The following is a 19,710-nucleotide window of genomic DNA, read 5'->3' as shown; positions in this document are numbered from 1 at the left end:
ACATTATTTCGTATGGGCACATGTATGTTCCATTGTTCCGCATGTGCTTCCGATATGTGCTAAAATCCTTATATGCTCTTATTTTATTTCCTTTCAAATTTGAAGGCATTTGTGAAAAATTATATTTGCATTATATTGACTCCTAAAGGCACATGTACGTTTTGTTGTTCTGTATGTGCTTCCGATATGCGTCAATTTTGTTATTCATAATGTCCTTTTGCACTTAGGTGTTTGTGGTATTATTTGGACCTTTGTTGGAAATGGTAAAGGGATTATTTGGACCTTTACCAGAAATAGTGAAGGGATTATCTAGACCTTTGCCAAAAATGATAAAAGGTACGTGCCTAGAGCCCGTGATGCTCTAGATTATATTTGGGGTCCAACTTCATCTTCTATATATTCGATATGATATCCAAAGCTTTGGTTATGTGCTTCTATGTGTGCTTTGAATAAGAATGAAATGAATGCAACATCAAATATGACGTTTGAGCTTCTGTTTCGTATTTGTTCCATTGATATACTAAACATTTCATACACCATTGACAAGCTCTGAAATGTTTCATTTGTTATTGATATGCTTAGAAATATTTTATACGTCATTGATATGCTCTGAAATGTTTCTTTTGCCATTAATAAGCTTCAAAATATTTTATTTATTATTGATATGCTCCGAAACATTTCATATGCCGTTGATATGCTCTGAAATATTTATTTGTCATTGATATGCTCCAAAATATTTCATATACTGTTGATATGCTCCAGAATATTTTATACGTCATTGATATGCTTCAATTACTCTTTACTCCATTTGTTATGAACCAGATATATTGTGAATGAAATGACATTTATGATTCTGTATCTAATGAGATGATATCCATGAATTCATATATCTTACCTTGCATTTTGATACCTTATTTGTTTAAAACTAACCTCTTTTGCCATTGATATGTTTGTCACTTGTTGAGCCTTTTAGCTCACTCCGTTGTTATATAAAATCTTTCAAGTTAGCTTGTCACTCACTGAGATGTTTGAATTGGGCTGAGGCAGTGGAGTGCTATTCAGAATTGTGGGCAAGTCTTATTGGTTGTTATGTTATTATTGTATAAGTGCATTTTGTATGTAATGAAAATTTTGTCGATATGTTTGAATTGATATGTCATGTAAAAGTTTGAAAATTTTGAATGTTTACGATGATATTAACTTATGGTAAATGTTTAGAGTTTTGATTATATAAATTATTTAGCTTGTAGATTTATAAGTGTTGTTAATGTTTTGTTAAGTTGGCTTGTGTTTTTATAATTATGAATTATCGAGTGATGTGGTATATGATTATAAACTGCACAGGTTTTGTGGATGTGAATTTTGACTGAATATTTCTCAGTGTCCTCAAATGTTAGTTTGGATCCTGGATTGGTTTGTTGATGAAATTTTAATATTATCGATTTAACAGGCGTGATAGCGAGAGCCCAAGATCCGCTCCGATGGAGAAGAGACGAAGGTTCGCCACGATGGGAGTTCAAGATCCGCTATGATGAAGAAGGGACGAAGGCCCGTTATGATGGAAGCCCAAGATCCATGACGATGAAGAAGGGACGAAGGCTTGCTACGACGAAAGCTTGAGATCCGCTATAATGGAGAAGGGACAAAGACCCGCCACGACGCGAGCTCGAGATCCGCTATGACAAAGAAGGAATGAAAGCCTACCATATGAGGAGCCCAAGATTCAATATGATGGAGGCTCTAAGCCGAATGAGCCCAAGGCATGTGAGTCCAAAAATCTGACCCACGCCAAGGTATCCACTATGGTAGAGGCACTGGGTCGAATGAGCTCGAGGCGTGTGAGTTGGGAAATCTGACCCATGCCTAAGTATCTGCTATGGTAGAGTCCTTCGGGCCGAATGAGCCCAAGGCATATGAATCAAAAAATTCAACCCATACCAAGATATCAACTATAACAGAGGCTTCGAGTCGAATGGGCTTGAGGAATGTGAGTCAAGAAATTCGACCTGTGCCAAGGTATCCGCTATGGTGGAGGCTCCGGGTTGAATGAGCCCGAGGCATGTGAGTCGGAAAATCCGACCTATGCCAAGATATCCACTACGATGGAGGTTTCAGGCCGAATGAGTTTAAGGTGTGTGAGTCAGGAAATCCGACCTATGCCAAGGTATCCACTACGGTGGAAACTTTGAGCCGAATGAGCCCGAGGCATGTGAGTCAGAAAATCTGACCCATGCCAAGATATCTATTATGACGTAAGCTTCAAGCTGAATGAGGCAGAGGCATGTGAGTCGGGAAATCCGATCCACGCTAAGATATCTGCTATGACGTAGGCTTCGAGTTGAATGAGTCGAAGGTGTATGAGTCCAAAAATCCGACCCATGCCAAAGGTATCCACTATGGCGGAGGCACCGGGTCGATTGTGCCCGAGGCATATGAGTCAAAAAATCCGACGCATGCCAAGGTATCTGTTAGAGTGGAGGCACTGGGCCGAATGTGCCTAATGCATGTGAGTCGAGAAATCCGACCCATGCCAAGGTATTTGCTATAGTGGAGACTTTGGGTCGAATGAGCTAGAGGCGTGTGTCAAGAAATCCGACCTATGCCAAGGTATTTGTTATGGTGGAGGCTCCGAGTCGAATAAGCCCGATGTGTGTGAGTTGGGAAATCCAACTCATGCCAAGATATTCGCTATAGTGGAGGCTCGAGGCCAAATGAGCCCGAGGCATGTGAATTGAAAATTTTGACCCACGCCTAGATATTCGCTACGATAAAGACTTTGAGCCGAATGAGCCAAAGGCGTGAGTCGAAAAATCCAACCCACACCAAGATATATATGATGGCGAAGGCATCGGGATGATGAAGCCTAAGGCGAGTGAGTCAGGAAATTTAACCCGCACCAAGATTTCCGCTACGGCAAAAGCACAAACCTAATGCACTTGAGATATCCAAATCGAGATAACCCAATCGGTGAAAGGAGATCCCAATCAACGAGAAGACTAAACGATGTGCCTCAGACCCCTTTGCAAGAGCCCTAAAGCACGCTTGCGGGGGGTAACATATGATATAGGATATTCTCACACCAATCATGACCCGCCAACTAGCCGCCATAGAGGAGTTGATGTGGAGGATGAAGGCCAGGTCATCCCCCCACTCGACAACAATGTGGGGAGGTAATAGCTTGTTGGCCCTTGCAGACAACAATCCACGGGAGGCCATTCGGGTTGATCTTATCGGCCACTAGGGGCAGTGTCCCTGAGTGGTTGATTAGATTTGCTCTCCCCTTAGTTGGCCTCTACAAGCGATAGGCCGTAAAAGGCCATTCAGACTAGTTGCACACGTGGACAAGTGACACAAAGAAGGCATTAAAACAGTTACGAATGGTCCCCTAGGCCTCCAAAGTATAAAAATCGATCCCTGATACCTACCCAGGGTCGAACCTCTCTCACCGCAAGCTTTTTCACCCCCACAACTCTACGATACTAATTTGACCATTAGAGGGGTCAGGTCGAAAAATTCCTCCCGACATTGATCTTCGTGTAGGATCGTCAGGAGACTAGAGCCCATCTTCGACCAGTTCGAGACCACGGGAAGCCGAAGACTCCTCTAAAGTCATCTTTGAGCCACCTCAGGTACCTCGACGTCGCATCAATCATCTCATCTAATTGTTAGGAGGGTTGCTTGGACGACTTCATGCTTTCGAGTCCAGATCGAGCTCTGTCTGACTTCCGACGACATCAAGACCACGATACTAATAAATTTAGATCTTACATTAAGTTAAAAAGGGGAATTATAAAGAGGACGTGAACTAATCATTTGTTTGTTTGTTTAACGTGAGTTATTGTTACAAACGGGTAGCGATCCGAAACCCGACACGTCGCCGACCGGGTTCGGTGTCCTGAGATCCGTTCTTTGCCGTCTTCCACGACAAGATCCGCCACCTTATATACGTCGGCCGGAGTCCTAGCTAGGGTTCTAGACCACTTCGGCTGGCGAGCATCGGCAGCGAGTGGTGGTACATCTCCAATTCCTTACTCGGATGATTGTTTTTGGTAGCGTTAGGGCTTGTGGATTCGCTATTTTTCTTTAATTTCTTCCCTCTCGCATGTATCAGGTCTTATTTTTGAGGCGTCGCTAGGGCCACGTCCCCTCCATCATGGCCGATCGGTTGACCCGTATCGCTATCGTTAGCTCTGATCGATGCAAACCAAAGAAGTGCCGACAGGAGTGCAAGAAGAGTTGCCCCGTCGTGAAAACAGGTATTCTGTTGCGTTCTTCCACCTTTCTTGAACGCGATTTATTTCTAAAATTCGGGACTTTGATTTTCGATGGTTGCCGATCAAAGTTCTGGTTCAAAAAGAGTTCTTTCTTTGTTTATTTGTGTTTTTGGCAGTTCAATTTAGCATGCCTTCGCTCTTTTTATAGCTGGGATACGTCTTCTGGTTATCTTAGCCATCGAGATATTAGTTGGTGTGTTTCTGTATTCTCAATGCAGAAGTTTTGTGCACTGGGATACCGTTTTTTATATCTTGGCTGACAGGATCATAGGTAATATGGCCATGAATTCCTGAAATATTGGAAAGGCTGCTACATTTACGTCCTTGTCCATCAGGATCATAGGTAGCCTGTCTGTAGATTCTCGTAGGAGCCTTGTTTTCTGGGCCACTTTTTTTTTTTCTATCTTGGCCATCAAGATCATAGGTAGTGTGTCCATTTATGTTTGCAATGTCAGTAACGCTACGTGCATTAACCATCTCCAGATTCTTTATTGGCAAGAGCCTTGTGCATTGGGGAGGTTGCTGCATGAATCTTTTGATTCAATGAGTTGGTTGTAAGTGTTTATAATTTATCTGGCCTTCTTTGTTAATCTTATAATAACATGCCTTAATAGGTAAAGTTGCAGTTAAGCTGGCCAGATCAGTAAGTACAATTCAACATTTAGTTTCATGGATATATTAAAAATTGTAGAATTGTCCTTATCTTCTCTTTCTCAGTGTAGTATAGAAATATGTTGATGGGAGTTTCTAATTTATTAGCTACAGATCAATGGCTTCTTTTTTTCCTGATTACATGAATAGTGGTCAATGATTTTGTGTAAACCATTCAATTGAAATTTGAATGTTTTGAGTAATTACATTGTGAAATTAGATCCCTTCATCTCTCTTAGTGTATTGGTATCTAGTTCCACTTCATTCTTACCAGACTACCTATTTGGTTGGTCTTCTAACAAATGAAACTCAAAAGTTCAGTTTTAGCTGCTGCACCTGCCATTTCATTTCTTTGTGTAACTTACCATTTTTTTATTTAACTTGGCTTTGTATTGTTTAATTGACATTGACTTTAGGCCTTTCCATTAACTTAGATATATTACGTTGCTTTCTATCTTTCTTCTTCTGACAGGAAAACTTTGCATAGAAGTAACTCCTGCCTCAAAGATTGCTTTCATATCTGAGGAGTTATGCATTGGATGTGGTATCTGTGTTAAGGTCTTTCAATCTTCCATTCGGTTATTGTTATTGATTTTAGATCTTTGAGCATCCTAACCTATATCTGAACAATGTGACTATTTGTCATTTGGTTGTAGAAATGTCCTTTTGAGGCCATTCAGATTATCAATCTGCCAAAGGACTTAGACAAAGACACGACCCACCGTTATGGACCAAATACATTTAAATTGCACAGGTTGGCAAAGATTATATTTCAGAACATGGAAGACACTTTGGTTTTTTGCTTCTTTGTGATACTTGTTGATCTAGAATTTCAATGATGGATATTTTTCTATTATAGGTTGCCAGTTCCAAGACCTGGACAAGTTCTGGGCTTGGTTGGGACAAATGGTATTGGAAAGTCTACCGCACTTAAAGTGTTGGCTGGGAAGTTGAAGCCCAACTTGGGTAGATTCAATGTAATACATAATGAAGGTTTTTTTTTCTTTCATGTTGTTTTTGATGTTTGCATGCCTGCAGTTTCTCAACTTTTCTCTCTTTGCAGAATCCTCCTGATTGGCAGGAGATTTTAACATATTTCCGTGGCTCTGAGCTTCAGAATTATTTTACACGTATACTGGAGGACAATCTAAAGGTGCTTAGAAGTGTACTTTTAAAATTAGTATATGCTTTATGGTTTTATTTTTTTTTCCAGAATTCAAGTATTCTTGCCTTTTTTTTTCAATTGCAGATTTGTCATGGTAGTAGAATTTCAATATTAACCTCATCTTGTCAGATATACTTTATCAGATGATTGTGTCCATCTATTTACATTTGATTATGACTAAACTGAAGTACTTAACTTTATTTCTAACTAGGAGTGATCTGTCTGATAAATATGATTCGAGGTCTTTTTGCTCTTGGACTATTGGAAGAAGAATGATTATATGGAGAACAAACTCGTTACTTTTTTTATTTTTAAAGAAACTAAATTGGGTCATGTTTCTTCTATCTCTGATGTATATCCATTAGATGTTGGGAGCTGTTGAAATTATTTATCATTTGTAGTTTTATCTGCATGGTGCAACTCTTTGTTTATAATGGAAGTTTTGAAATTTTTTGTGTCATTTCATTTTTTTTCTTGCTTGTACCTAATTGTATATGCTTGAATAAGTCCAAGTGATTCGTAGAAGCCCTTTGTTGTACAAAAGTATATATTTTGCAATTAGTGAACGATTATCATGACATAAAAGGAAATAATCATTCTTATGATTTTATGGAGAAATGATTGGATTTGTAAAGATCGTTTGAAATTTGCTTGGTGTGCATGGGATGAAGGTTTAAATGTAAGCATCAAATGATGCAAATAAAAAGGAGTGCTGGTAATAGTTATGGGATGAGCAGGAGTGTAAACTTAATCGAATTGCTTTATGTAATTTCTTTTTCATTCTTAGTTTTCTTTGTAAATGATGGGCCTCAAGGCATCTGAATATTTCAGGCACTGCTTGGCTGTAATGGTTTAACTTTATTATGATGATCAATGCGATAAAATTTCTTGCCTTTTTTTCCATGTCGCTGATAGTTTTATAGCATATTGTAGGCAATCATCAAGCCGCAGTATGTTGATCACATTCCAAAAGCTGTTCAAGGTAATGTTGGACAGGTTCTTGACCAAAAAGATGAGAGAGAGATGAAAGCAGAGCTGTGTAATGACCTAGAATTGAATCAAGTTATTGATCGAAATGTGGGGGACTTGTCTGGTGGAGAGTTGCAAAGATTTGCTATCGCTGTGGTTGCCATACAAAATGCAGAGATTTATATGTTTGATGAGCCATCAAGTTATCTCGATGTGAAGCAGAGGCTTAAAGCAGCTCAAGTTATCCGTTCCCTACTTAGACGTAACAGGTAGCCTGCTCCTGATTCAATAGGTTTTTCTCTTTTTACCGGCATAGGGGTTAAGGCTGAATACTCTTATTTATCCTTGCTCAGCTATGTGATTGTTGTAGAGCATGATCTCAGTGTATTGGACTACTTGTCCGATTTCATTTGTTGTCTCTATGGAAAGCCAGGAGCTTATGGAGTTGTTACGCTGCCCTTCTCTGTACGAGAAGGAATCAACATTTTTTTGGCTGGTTTTGTTCCTACAGAAAATCTCCGGTTTCGAGATGAATCACTTACATTTAAGGTAGAATGTTATGTTCTTCTGAATATCTTCTAATAAAAAATCTATTATTATTTTTCACATGTTGTTGCATCATCCAGGTTGCTGAGACTCCTCAAGAAAGTGCTGAGGAGATTCAGACGTACCAACGATATAAATATCCTACCATGAGTAAAACCCAAGGGAATTTCAAGCTTAAAGTGATCGAGGGTGAATTTACAGATTCTCAGATTATTGTAATGCTGGGTGAGAATGGGACTGGGAAGACAACATTTATTCGGATGCTGGTAATTTCTTTTGGATATCCCTGTTCTGTAATTAAACAAAAGAAATAAGGTACAGGTTCAATTTAACCAATTTAATTTGTCCTGATACCAAAGTATCCTAGTGTATTAGTTTAAAACAGATGGAGTTTTGTTTAGCTTGGTTTACTTTATATCAGTTCATTTCATACTTATAGTTTTATTGCTATCAGATTTTACTCCTATGGATATTTAAATATGTACACGTTTACATTATATCAGGTTTTACTTCGTTTGATATTTAAATATGTATACATTTCTCTTCTGTCTATATTTTTGTAGGCAATAATTGTATAGTGGTGTAATTTGTATTTGCTGATCTTGGATTGAAACATTTGCATCACACCATTCTGTCATGGCATGCATGATGTTTACCTTGGGAATTATCTATGTGTACTAATTTTGCAACCTGAATTTCATGTTGCTTATTTGGTTTACATTGTCAACAAATTTCAGGCAGGATTGCTGAAGCCTGATTCTGTGGAAGATTCAGATTTTGAGATGCCTGAATTTAATGTTTCATATAAGCCTCAGAAAATTAGTCCAAAGTTTCCATCTACAGTGAGACACTTGCTGCATCAAAAAATTCGCGATTCATATATGCATCCGCAATTTGTGACTGATGTTATGAAGCCATTGCAAATTGAACAATTGATGGACCAAGAAGTTGTGAACCTTTCTGGTGGAGAACTGCAAAGAGTAGCATTGTGTTTGTGTCTTGGGAAGGTTTGTATTTCATAGCTTACGCCATATGTTAAATTGTTTATAAAATGCTATTTTATTTGGTGGCTTACTCTTGCAACTATGTAGTGAGAGTTCTAAACTTTATGAAGCATTTAAGAATGACTGTAAATGATCTCGCATAACAATCCACGAAGCGACAGTTATTGCACTGTAGTGTTCATTGGATTGTTCTTTACATAATAATTTATTTATTTATTTTCCATCTCATCTGGCTGTAATGAAAATTGTTTTGTTGATTTATCTCATTTTGGTCTGTATTCTTCAACTGTTGCTTATTCTGTAAGCAGATAGATGCATTTCAGACTCATAATGGCTCAATCCAGACTTTCTTTAGATTTTTGTTGAGCTGCAAATGATCTTTCATTAGAAGTTGCCATCTGCTGATTTGTGGAAAATCTTACCTGCTAACTTGCATGTCCCTTAATTTTTTTGAATGCTTTTGGCAATGAGTTTTTTTGCATTTTTTATGTGAACTTGTTATGCTGATTCATGTTACTTGTTCAGCCAGCAGATATTTATCTGATAGATGAACCAAGTGCTTATCTTGATTCGGAGCAGCGTATTGTCGCCTCAAAGGTGATAAAGAGATTTATCCTTCATGCCAAGAAAACTGCCTTCGTTGTTGAGCATGATTTCATCATGGCAACCTACCTGGCTGATAAGGTCATTGTATATGAGGGAAGGCCCTCTATAGATTGCACTGCAAATGCACCTCAGTCTTTGGTATCCGGAATGAACCTGTTCTTATCTGTAAGTAGCAATCATTTTATCTGATGCTTTATCCTCAAGAAAAGAGAACTTATATATATGTATATGTCATCTTGATGTTCTTTGTTCTGATGCAGTTTAGTGGTTCATTTTCCTTTGAATTTCTACTGACTTTTTTATTATTTAGGTATCTTTTATATGTAGTGGTCTATCATCAAACTTGGTAGACCAGGACTTTTGGTGGAAGCCTGGTCTTTTGTTTGGAAAAAGTTTATCATCACATGTAGTGATATTGAGATATGTATTAGGAGTTTGAAGAAAAAAATTCGTAGATGAATAAGATGGAAGTATGATTTTGTGGGAGTGTGATGATAATTAGGAGCTAAAAAGAGGCAAAATTGTAAAACATGATGACTGCAGGACTTTACCTTGTTTGCAGTCATAGTCTGATCCCTAATGGAAGGTGCATCCAAATAGGAATGCATGTTAGATTTGCATGACATTGGATATCACATTAGGTAGTAAATATCATGTGGATCCATTTGATTACCAATATAATATTTCTTTAAGCTTTGGAATTACTTTCTGTACAATAATTACTAATTATGCAAAAAATGTTTGGAATCAAAGTTTAGAATTCCTGACTGCCTTTGAAATTGCAAAAGTAGATATTTTGGAAATGTTACAGCTCTTTTTTGAATGAGTTACTGGTCGAACAGATGATTTTGTATGCCATGGTTCATAATATCTGATCTTTCTTTTTGCTAAGCTGAACTGGTTTTTTCCTTTTGACGGAAATGTTATGATTCACTGTAGTCCAACAATGATTATAACAGGCTCCCAAGACTTATGTGCTAATTTGAATAAAAAAATTGAAAGGTAAATAGTTAAGACTGGTAGTCATCGGACCCATTGGCCCTTCCAACATTGCTTTTGTACAAATGAAAAAAGAGTTCACCTTACAGAGTCATTGATTCTCTTTGATCTTGTTCTGGATTTTGCAAAATGGATGGGAATATGGGATTAGTAGGGTTTGTGCATATGTAGATACTGTTGTTGGCGGCTCATCATAAAACTCTTGTAAAGCAGCCAAATTCAACCATCAAGGCAGAAGAAATATCCAGTAAACTGTTTCTTGGGGGAGCATACAGAACCACTGTGGTTCCATGAGGTGAATTTAGTCCCTTCTGATTGGTCATGGTAAGTTGTCCATTGGTACTAAGTTTGATCCAGACAATAGCTACTGGAATAGCTCCAAACACCCTTGTCTTTGTCAGCATTCATTATCCTATGTGTTCCAAATATTTGTAGAATTCCAAGGTGGTGACTGGATCTCATTAATATGATTTAGTTTTGTGGTTATAAACCGAGGGAAATAAATCTATACACATTGTTACTGTAATATTTTTTAAATGAGAAGTTTAAATAACAATTCACTCAGTAGACTAAATACAATACAAGTTCATAGTTCTTTTACCACAATTTTATTAAGTTGATTAGATACATGATCAATCAATCAGCATGGTTAAAATATCTTATCTGAAGTAGCATGTGAACTATGTGGTTCAGTGTCTACCATGATCGATTGGATCAGTTAATCCTACAGTCCATATAACACCATCATAAGTGGTGTACCCTGTACCTGCACTCATTATCATTTGTAAAGTTTAACATTTCTGTTAACTATGACCAACCTGGCAAGGCAGTTGTCACCTGATATGTTGGTTCGGATCAAGGACCACCATACTGTGTCGACCCATGGTATCGGTCCATGGATGTATGTTATGTATCAATCGGTACCGATATACCATTATGCTGGTACAAACTGACTTTCGGAAAAAAGGATGAACAATGGCCAGAAATTCACAAAAAAAATCCTTGTTTAGGTTTTTTATCCTAATTTAATGGTAATTTTATAGTATTTAATTAAAAATAGAGTGTATATGAGGCATAGATAAATGTATAAGGTTGGTTGTAGATAACCCTAAATGTTCCCAATTTGGGCCTAAATGGAAGACAATAGACCTAATTCGGACTAACACGAGAATGATCTTAATCATGTTTAACCTTTGTAAATGTGCATTAATACGACTCCAATTATATAAAGTGATAAATAAAACCTAGAAAGGATGCCTTTAAATTGGAGAGAAATTCCACTAGATCTCGAGTTCCAATCCCTCTTTTATCCAAATCAATAGTTTGATTACCACTAATCGTTGATTAGGAACTTTAATAACAAATGAGAGTGTGAGAAAGGATGTGAACAAGAGTGAGAACGAGAGTGACTGAGAGAGTGGGGATAGGTCAATTTAGATCCCCAAAAAAGTCCCAAATGGCCAATTTTATTGTTTGTGTCAAACTTGACTTGATTTGGGTTGGTATCGTTCAAAATTGCGATCGTATGATCTGCATCAGTTGATACAACATGAGTTTTGACTGTATCAGCCAATACATCACCTATACTTGTCAAAACTTGATCGCCTGGAATAGGCTGGTTGTCGCAACAGCTAGTAGACCGATAGGATTATATGTTTTATGCGATTTATTTGGATTATACGATTTCGGGGGATAGGTCAAACCAGGGTTTTTAATACTGTTTCGTACCGCCCAGTACGGGCGGTACGTACTGGTCCTCTAGCTAATCAGGACGTGGACCGCCCGCTTTTGGGTGGTATCGGCCTGGCTACGGCGAGGCGAGGCGAGGCGAGGAAGAAGAGGGAGAAGCGTCGAGAAAGAGTACCGCGGAGTCACTAATGCGTTGTCACCATCGTCTCGATGAACCTAAGCCCGTCGTACCTTGGAGCGAACTTGTCTTTGACGCCCTTTCTCGATCTCGATTTGGTATCGCCCTCCCTCGACGATCCCAATCCAGGAGCTAATAGCGAGGAGAGTTGTACCTCTTTGGAGGGGGAGCTGGAGGCGTGGGGATCAAGGGATGCGGCGGCGAGAGTAGCGGAAGAGGCGGCCGCAAGGAAGGCGGCGAAGACCCCGACTTTCTTCATCTCCGAACAACCTGCTTCGTCCACTGCCGTCGCACGAAGAACCTTCCGATGTTGATGTCGTCTTTCTTCTCCCCACCTCCTTGACGTTGAAGGCCGTAGACGAGATGATGAGGAGAAGAAGGACGAGGCGATCATTCAGTACATCGTATCTTTATCTTTGTATATCTTTATATATTGATTTTTTATTTTTTTATTTTTTATATTAAAATATATATTTTATATCTTTTTTTAGTGATCCTGTATGCCTAATTTCACATTCAGGCACTCTCTACTCATGACTTAGATGGATTGTCTTCGTCAATGCACATAGGATGGGGATAGGGTGGAATAATGCCATCGAAGGCTTATATATATATATATATATATAGTATCGCTCGATACTAAAATTGATTCTTATATATATTTTTTCTAGTTGTACCATTCGGTATGCCCCGGCATATCTCTTGGTACACTGTATCGTATTGTACCTTGCAAAGTTCGGTACACCAGTACGGTACAAAATTTTAATCTTTGGGTCAAACATTGGTTAGGATTGTATGATTTATTGATTTGATTTTTGTGATTTGAGGCTCTTAGCCAGGGTTTGGCTCCAATTAGCTTGAATGTTTAAGTTAGTGGTTGTTGAAGGCAGTCTTCTCCCTGTGCTTCACAAATTCCACTAAGAGATGCCAAGGACTAGCAAAATTGGCATGGAATGGGATTAGTGTTTTCTATCCAGATTCCATTTTTCTTTGAATCATTTTTGTAAAATCTCAATTTCATATGGTTGTCTTCAACATATCTAGGTTAAATAAAGAAGAGCTCCACATTTTCTAGGATGAGACTGCAGCTGGAGCAATTGAAGTTATTATTTATGTGGCAAATATTAAAAAAAGACTTAGATAGAGGCGCAACCAAGGGGGAGTTTCATAAATAAGATGTGGTTCTGGGAGGCATTGGTTCACTGATGATGCATGGAAAGTGGAAACACAGTTGAGCTACGTTTGCGGAGAGCATATTTATGTACCCTGTTCTTGAAGTTGGAAAGAAAAAATCAATTTACAGAGATGAAAGATAATTAGCTTAATACACTCCATGCACGGTGGTGGGGCTTTACGACTTTCTTGTTGTTTTTGTTGTACTCCATGCATGGTGTTGTAAGATAAATATAAGACTGTACGATGGAGGGATCCAACAAGAACATCGACAAAGTTGTTCTTTCTTCCGTATGATTGTCATATTGCATCATTCTCGACTTACTGCTGATTCATTATTGTCAAAGTTATGGTTACTCATTTAAATTGAATCGACTAGTAATACTTAACTGCTCTCTTGCTAAATAAATTGTGCTATTCTAGAACATGCTTTTCGATGTCAGTAGTATTTCTTTGATTCTCTCCCTTAATCTTGTTCCCTTTTGCTGAAGAAGTTGTGTTTGTCTTCTTTGCAGCATCTTGATATCACTTTCAGACGAGATCCAACTAATTACAGGCCCAGGATAAACAAGTTGGACTCTACCAAAGACCGAGAACAGAAAGCTGCAGGATCTTATTATTACCTCGATGTTTGATCATCATTCTTGTGCACGATGGCCATTGTCTGTTTGCTTTTGTGAACATTGGTGGGCATTTCTTTGGCAAGTAACCAAGTGTGTGCAAAGCATGAATCCTGGTGTCTATGCACAAACTTCTGTTGCCGTGCTAATATTTCCCTGATGCACTCCACTGCTGGCCCTTCATCTTCCCACTTTGTTTGGATCCTGAAGATAGAAAATGTGGCATAAGCAGCATATTCAATAAGGCAACAGAGGTTTTCTTTCATGATTTATGTTCATAGTTTGTAACTCAGACATCACCGGTGCTGCGAGCATCTGGCAGAGTTCTTTCTCCAACAAACATGAGCATTTGGCATGGCTAAACTCCTGGTTTTCTGTAATGAGCAATATTTGCCTTGGTTGTGCCAAAGAAATCTTTTGAGCCGCCACTTTGGTGCTATTAACTAAATGGAGGCTGTAATTTTGTTAGGGCAGTGCAGTATTAGTTATTTTCTCACGATTTCATGATGTTTAGATTTGTGGATTTTGCACCACAAAGTCATATATATATTTAGGTAATGCTACGTGCATGCGATTGCAAGATTTACTTGTTTGTACTTCGTTATCACATAGCTTCGTTCTTGTAAGAGTTGTCGTTCGTGAACTCCAAAGCTCATATTGTAGAGTTATCGTTCTTGAACTCGTTCCACTTGCGAACACAGCTTCGTTCTCTTGAAGCTTGCTTCTAAACCAACTCTGCCTATAACCTTTCACTTAGCCTCCTCGAAGGGAAGGGGGTGTCTGTCACTCTCTGTTCTCTTTGATAATATTCAAATAAATGTCTAGTGAGAAGCTTTGATCATGAACCCGAGTTAGTGAACGTGAGATAACCTCCAAATCCCTTATCTAACTACATTTGTTTCCTCTTTTTTAATTTGGCACTCACTATCATGATTGCTATTAGATAGAATTTAAAGACACATGACATAAAAAATTCAAATAGGATCAGCATTAAATCCTCTATGGTGTAACAAAACCTTTTTATCTTTTCATGTTGGTTCATGTTCACCATTTCTTCATATCGGAGGCAGAGCTCGACATTAAAGTTGATTCAAACCCTCTGTCATCATCACGAGGTCATTCTCTGGGGAGACGAAAAACACTCAAAATAATAATATGCTGACACAAGTGAAATTGATCCATAAAGCATGCACATTAAGAACACAAGCACCTTTGTGGTAATGACCAACTTACAGCTACAGTAGCACTGCTACCGGGTAAAGATTTCTTGTAAAAAGATACTAATCTGACAACTAACTGATAACTAAATTATTAACCTCTGTTCCAATGCCAGAGCAATGTAACTATGCTAGAATTATTTCACATGACCATAATGGGTATAAATCTTAAGAATAACAAAAAATGCACGAGCAACAAAAGAACAACAAATAGTTAAATCCGCAAGGTTGATGTTGTTACAGGAATCTCCTCGAACCGGTAGAATTAACATATGATCTATTAACATAGCCAAAATTTATCTCACACATCATTCATCTAGTTTAAGCGGCCACAACTCTTTCCTTGCTCACCCATAGCTCTATCTACCTGTATCTCCATCGCTTGTTATCTATGCCAAGGATGATGAGGGCGAGACGCGTAGGGGTGGGTCTGATAGGTTATAGGGGAGATAAGTTAGGGCGACAGAGATTATCGGTTGCTTGAGTCACTGATGAGAACGATAAAGACGAGACACGCATGGACAAGTCCAATGAGGGCGATGGTGTTGGGGAAGGTGGTGATCGACAGGTGTAATATTATCATTTTGAAAAAAAAATACATTTAGCTGAAATTTTTGAAAATTGGGGCACTAACTGGGATTTTTTTTCTTAAAAATGAGTTTTCTCTAAGAATTCATATATATATATATGAATTCTTTGGGAGATGGGGGAACCCTCCCCTCATTTGCACTTCATTTGCCTGAGAACCAGAACAATGACAAGGCGACCTCGCTTGCTACCTTGACCTCCTCTGCTTTCACAAAGATTGTGACATGTATGACTGTGGCCAATGCCCAAATAAGATCTTATTCCTAAGCACTCCAAAAGAAACCTCAAAACATATGAGCCTGACCTTAGTTGGAGGGTGATACATCGACGGTGCACATGGACCGAGAGAGGAGTGTGATTTTTCTTTCCTATTGTTATTCAACTTAGATGATAATTATTGGTTGGAACTATAGGAGTTTGGTTCGTAGGGTTGTGTATATGATTTATCTTAGGAGATTAATCGATGAAAAGAAACACTTCCTTGCTTCTTTTGAAGAGAGTTATTGTGAGTTTTGGGAGGCATTGGAAGTACAATGTACAATCGATCGTAGGAGCTTCCGGTGGAACTATTTTGATTTGGGATTCCAGCCACTTGCACACCCAGGTTGTCTTGCTCCATTGTTTGTTCTTATCCAGGCTGGCTTTTCAATCGAAACCTTGGCTTCTTTTGGTGATTTTTGCAAGTATGAATAATATATCTTGTTGAAAATTATTCTAGAATGAGCTTTCTTCCATGGATTTTTCATATCTCCCTTGGTATTAGATTTTGGGGGTTTTAATTGTATTTTGAGTAGGGAGGATAAGAAAGGAGGTAATGATTTGTATGATTCTTGTGGAGTGATGGTAGAGCTGTTGTTGATGATTTTTTTATCAGGGAGATGGGTGCAATGAGTATTTTGGATGTTCAAAGTGATAATACTATTTGTCATTTTAGTAAGTAGGAGATATAGGATTCTGTTAGGTCCTTGAGCTTTGGAAAAAGCCTCGGTGATATGGGTATATAATGGAGTTCTACCAACATCATTAGGAGACTATGGGGGATCACTTATTTTCGATCATTGCTAGTTTTTATCATACTTCGATCTTAACCCGTGGAATAGGTTAAGACTTTCCTTGTTTTCATTTAAAAGAAATCTAATCATAAATGTGTCATAGATTTTTATCCTATTTCATTTTGTAGTGTCAATTATCATCCTATTCTTGTTAAGTTCCTCGTATTAAATTCCTTTTGAATGATCAAATTTTTATTGAGCAGTCAGCTTTCCTCTCAAGCTGTAGCATCTATAATAATATTTTGATTGGCTAGGAGGTAGCCCACTCTATGTTTTTTTGGGAAGGAGAAGAACCACCTTGTGATGTTTAAGATAGATTTGGAAAAGATATTAAACTCTTATTTATGTAAAACTGAAACTAGACTTATAGATCATTCTTTTAATATCTAGATTAAAAGATTTAGAATACCAATTTCTATTCAATTTTATATTGAATCTGAACCTATGAATTCTACAAAATAAAGATTTTGATCTATAATTTTTGCTTACCAAATTATTTGTAACTTTCTATCAAAACTTTGATTTCATTCTTAAGTAATTTGAAATATAATTTGTTATCCAAATAATTTATACAATATGCCTTGAATTTTATCAGAATCTAGCTTTGGTCGATTTCGCTTGTTCTTATTCTTGTTTCATTCTCTTGAAAATTGATTTCATCTAATATTTTTTATTCAATTAGACTTTATATTAATGCTTTAAATTCTTATATACTCTTATTTTTATATTATTTATATACTTGAAACCTATTATGTAAAGTTTATATTGTATCACGTATGCGTACATGTATGTTCCGATATGTGCTAAAATCCTTATATGTTCTTATTTTATTTCCTTTCAAATTTGAAGGCATTTGTGAAAAATTGGGTGATCGGTGGTTGCAGAGATCGATTGCTCACCATTACCTTGTGAGAAAAGATTTGGAAGACTGACAGCAGAGGGAAACCATCAGCTAAAGAACCAATAGTTTAGTAAGTGCAAACAGAGATATCAATTCATCTACCGAAAAATGAAATCGATTTATCGATCAATCACCGTAAAAGAGTCTCCTTTTGCCCTTTTGTGATCAATAACTGCACAGAGAAAGCCATGATTCCTACCGTTTTTTCCGGAGACCACACCATCACCCCATCAACTCGTGAATCAATCGGACTCTTCCCTCGAATCGTTGCCGTCGAACTCGCTCCAATCCTCATCGATATCGTTCTCGCCGTCAAAGGCCTCGTCGAGATGGTCCAGGTCCTCCTCGTCGTCCGAATCCTCTTCCTCGAAGTCGCTCGGGATGGCCTCCCGGCCCCGCGCGAAGCCACGTGAGGGCTCGTAAACAGGCGGCAGGAGGCGAGCGATAGGGCGGTAAACGTCGAGTGAGGAGCAAAGGCGCCGGGAGGGGGCCGCACCGGCCAAGGAGGCTGCTCGGGCGAGGAACATCGGCCGGGCCGCCTCCGCTGCCGCTAGACGCTGCAGGGCGAAGGACGCGATCGCCGTCGCTCGCTGCATCCTTCCTCTCTCTCTCCCTCTCTCTCTCTCTCTCCCGGAGGCTGCTAAGGGTCCTGGCAGTAGTGTCCTTGGTAGGGTTTAGGAGAGCCGGCTGCGTCTATATGTAGATATATAATCTGCAGTAGGGTTTGAATTGGCTTTGAATAATATTACCTTCGAATCTCGACCAATTTGATTAATTGGATTTGAATTGGAATTAGGGTTGGAAGATAACCAGAACTCGACATTGATTTGGCACAACCCAAAGCTTGACCCAAGTTTGACTTTGATCCAATTCTACTCTTAGCCTTAAGTAATGCACATGGATATAACTAAATTTCATGTTCAATGTGTTATATATAAAAATTAAAGTAAAATATCTATCAATAATCGAGGTTCTAAATCCAGGATTTATTAGTTTAAATGATATTTAACGTCAAGATCACATTTCTAATGTAATTATGGAAAATAAATTTATTATATTTTAAAAAAAATAATATTTATTTATTTTATTTTCTAGTTGGAGACCATTCTTCCTTGACTCATTCATCAGTTTCGGTCAACAAGATTGATTACAAAGGGATCATGTGGGAGGAGGATCTTCGTCTGACTCTTTTTTATCAATTATTTTTTATTTTAAATCATAATATTGATTGTTCATAATTTAACTATTCATTAGTTTCAGTTTTTAAATATTATTTGTTTAGAATTAAAAGATCTTATTCATGCGTGATTGTATTAATAATTTTAGGTTTTAGATTAAGATAAAAAAGAAAGTTATAAAGAGATTCATAATTTAAATTTTATATTTTATTCCCTTATATTTATTTATATTTTTATAGTGTTCCACCTCTCTTACATAATGACAGTAGACCCTATTGATCAACGATTAACACGGGATTGTGAGTAAAAAGAATTTTCATATTGGAGAATGATAAATTCTTGAACATTTTATCGAAAAAAAGATTTCACTTTTGATCTTTTACTTAATGGCACCCCTCGTATTTGTTTTTATCTGCGAGTGCTTTTGGACGAAAATACTCAGTTTTTCACTAAAATGACTTGATCACATGTGCCATTAGAAAATCGGTAATTATTAATTATAATTTTTTTAAAAAATAACATCAATCTAATTATATATTTTTTAAAAAATATAGATAATAAGATAATTATGAATAATAAGAAAAAACTTTAAATAGTAAATTCTAAAAAGAATATGAGGGGTGCCATTTGATAAAAGGTCAATATTGAGGGCTTTTATTGATAAAATGTTGAGTGTCTTTGTCTCACTTTCTAAAGATTATTTTTATTTTTAAAATTTGAAGTCATAGTATTTCTTGTTTATGATTTTAATTATTCCTTAGTTTCCAAATTTTGTTCCTAACTTTAGAATCAAAATATGCTCTTCATGTATTATTGTACTAATAAATTTAGATTTTAATGTAGGACTCACCATCATGATTGCTATATAATTAGTTTTCGTTGATCTCCCTACCTCAGATC

The 19,710-nt window shown here is 37.6% G+C and overlaps 1 protein-coding gene across 3 annotated transcripts; it reads left to right on the top strand.

The window, feature by feature from the left end:
• Nucleotides 1-3,878: 3,878 nt before the first annotated feature.
• Nucleotides 3,879-14,370, top strand: LOC103991667 (ABC transporter E family member 2). 3 transcript variants are annotated; one of them, XM_009411191.3, is made up of 12 exons: nt 3,879-4,012; nt 4,112-4,256; nt 5,398-5,483; nt 5,582-5,679; nt 5,785-5,902; nt 5,989-6,078; nt 7,024-7,328; nt 7,413-7,608; nt 7,686-7,871; nt 8,343-8,612; nt 9,135-9,380; nt 13,770-14,370. In XM_009411191.3, the coding sequence occupies exons 2-12, from the start codon at nt 4,154-4,156 to the stop codon at nt 13,887-13,889; spliced, it is 1,818 nt and encodes a 605-aa protein (XP_009409466.2). In that variant the 5' UTR covers nt 3,879-4,012; nt 4,112-4,153; the 3' UTR covers nt 13,890-14,370. The 3 variants fall into 3 exon arrangements, with proteins under 3 accessions (XP_009409466.2, XP_065016956.1, XP_065016957.1); XM_065160884.1 differs by lacking the exon at nt 3,879-4,012 and adding an exon at nt 4,758-4,828 and having other exon boundaries at nt 4,119-4,256; XM_065160885.1 differs by lacking the exons at nt 3,879-4,012; nt 4,112-4,256; nt 5,398-5,483; nt 5,582-5,679; nt 5,785-5,902 and having other exon boundaries at nt 6,008-6,078; nt 7,014-7,328; nt 13,770-14,038.
• The last annotated feature ends 5,340 nt before the right edge of the window (nt 14,371-19,710 follow it).

This window comes from Musa acuminata, chromosome BXJ3-7 (genome assembly GCF_036884655.1).
Source record: "Musa acuminata AAA Group cultivar baxijiao chromosome BXJ3-7, Cavendish_Baxijiao_AAA, whole genome shotgun sequence".
Taxonomy (NCBI): domain Eukaryota; kingdom Viridiplantae; phylum Streptophyta; class Magnoliopsida; order Zingiberales; family Musaceae; genus Musa; species Musa acuminata.
This window is presented reverse-complemented; position numbering and strand designations above follow the sequence as displayed.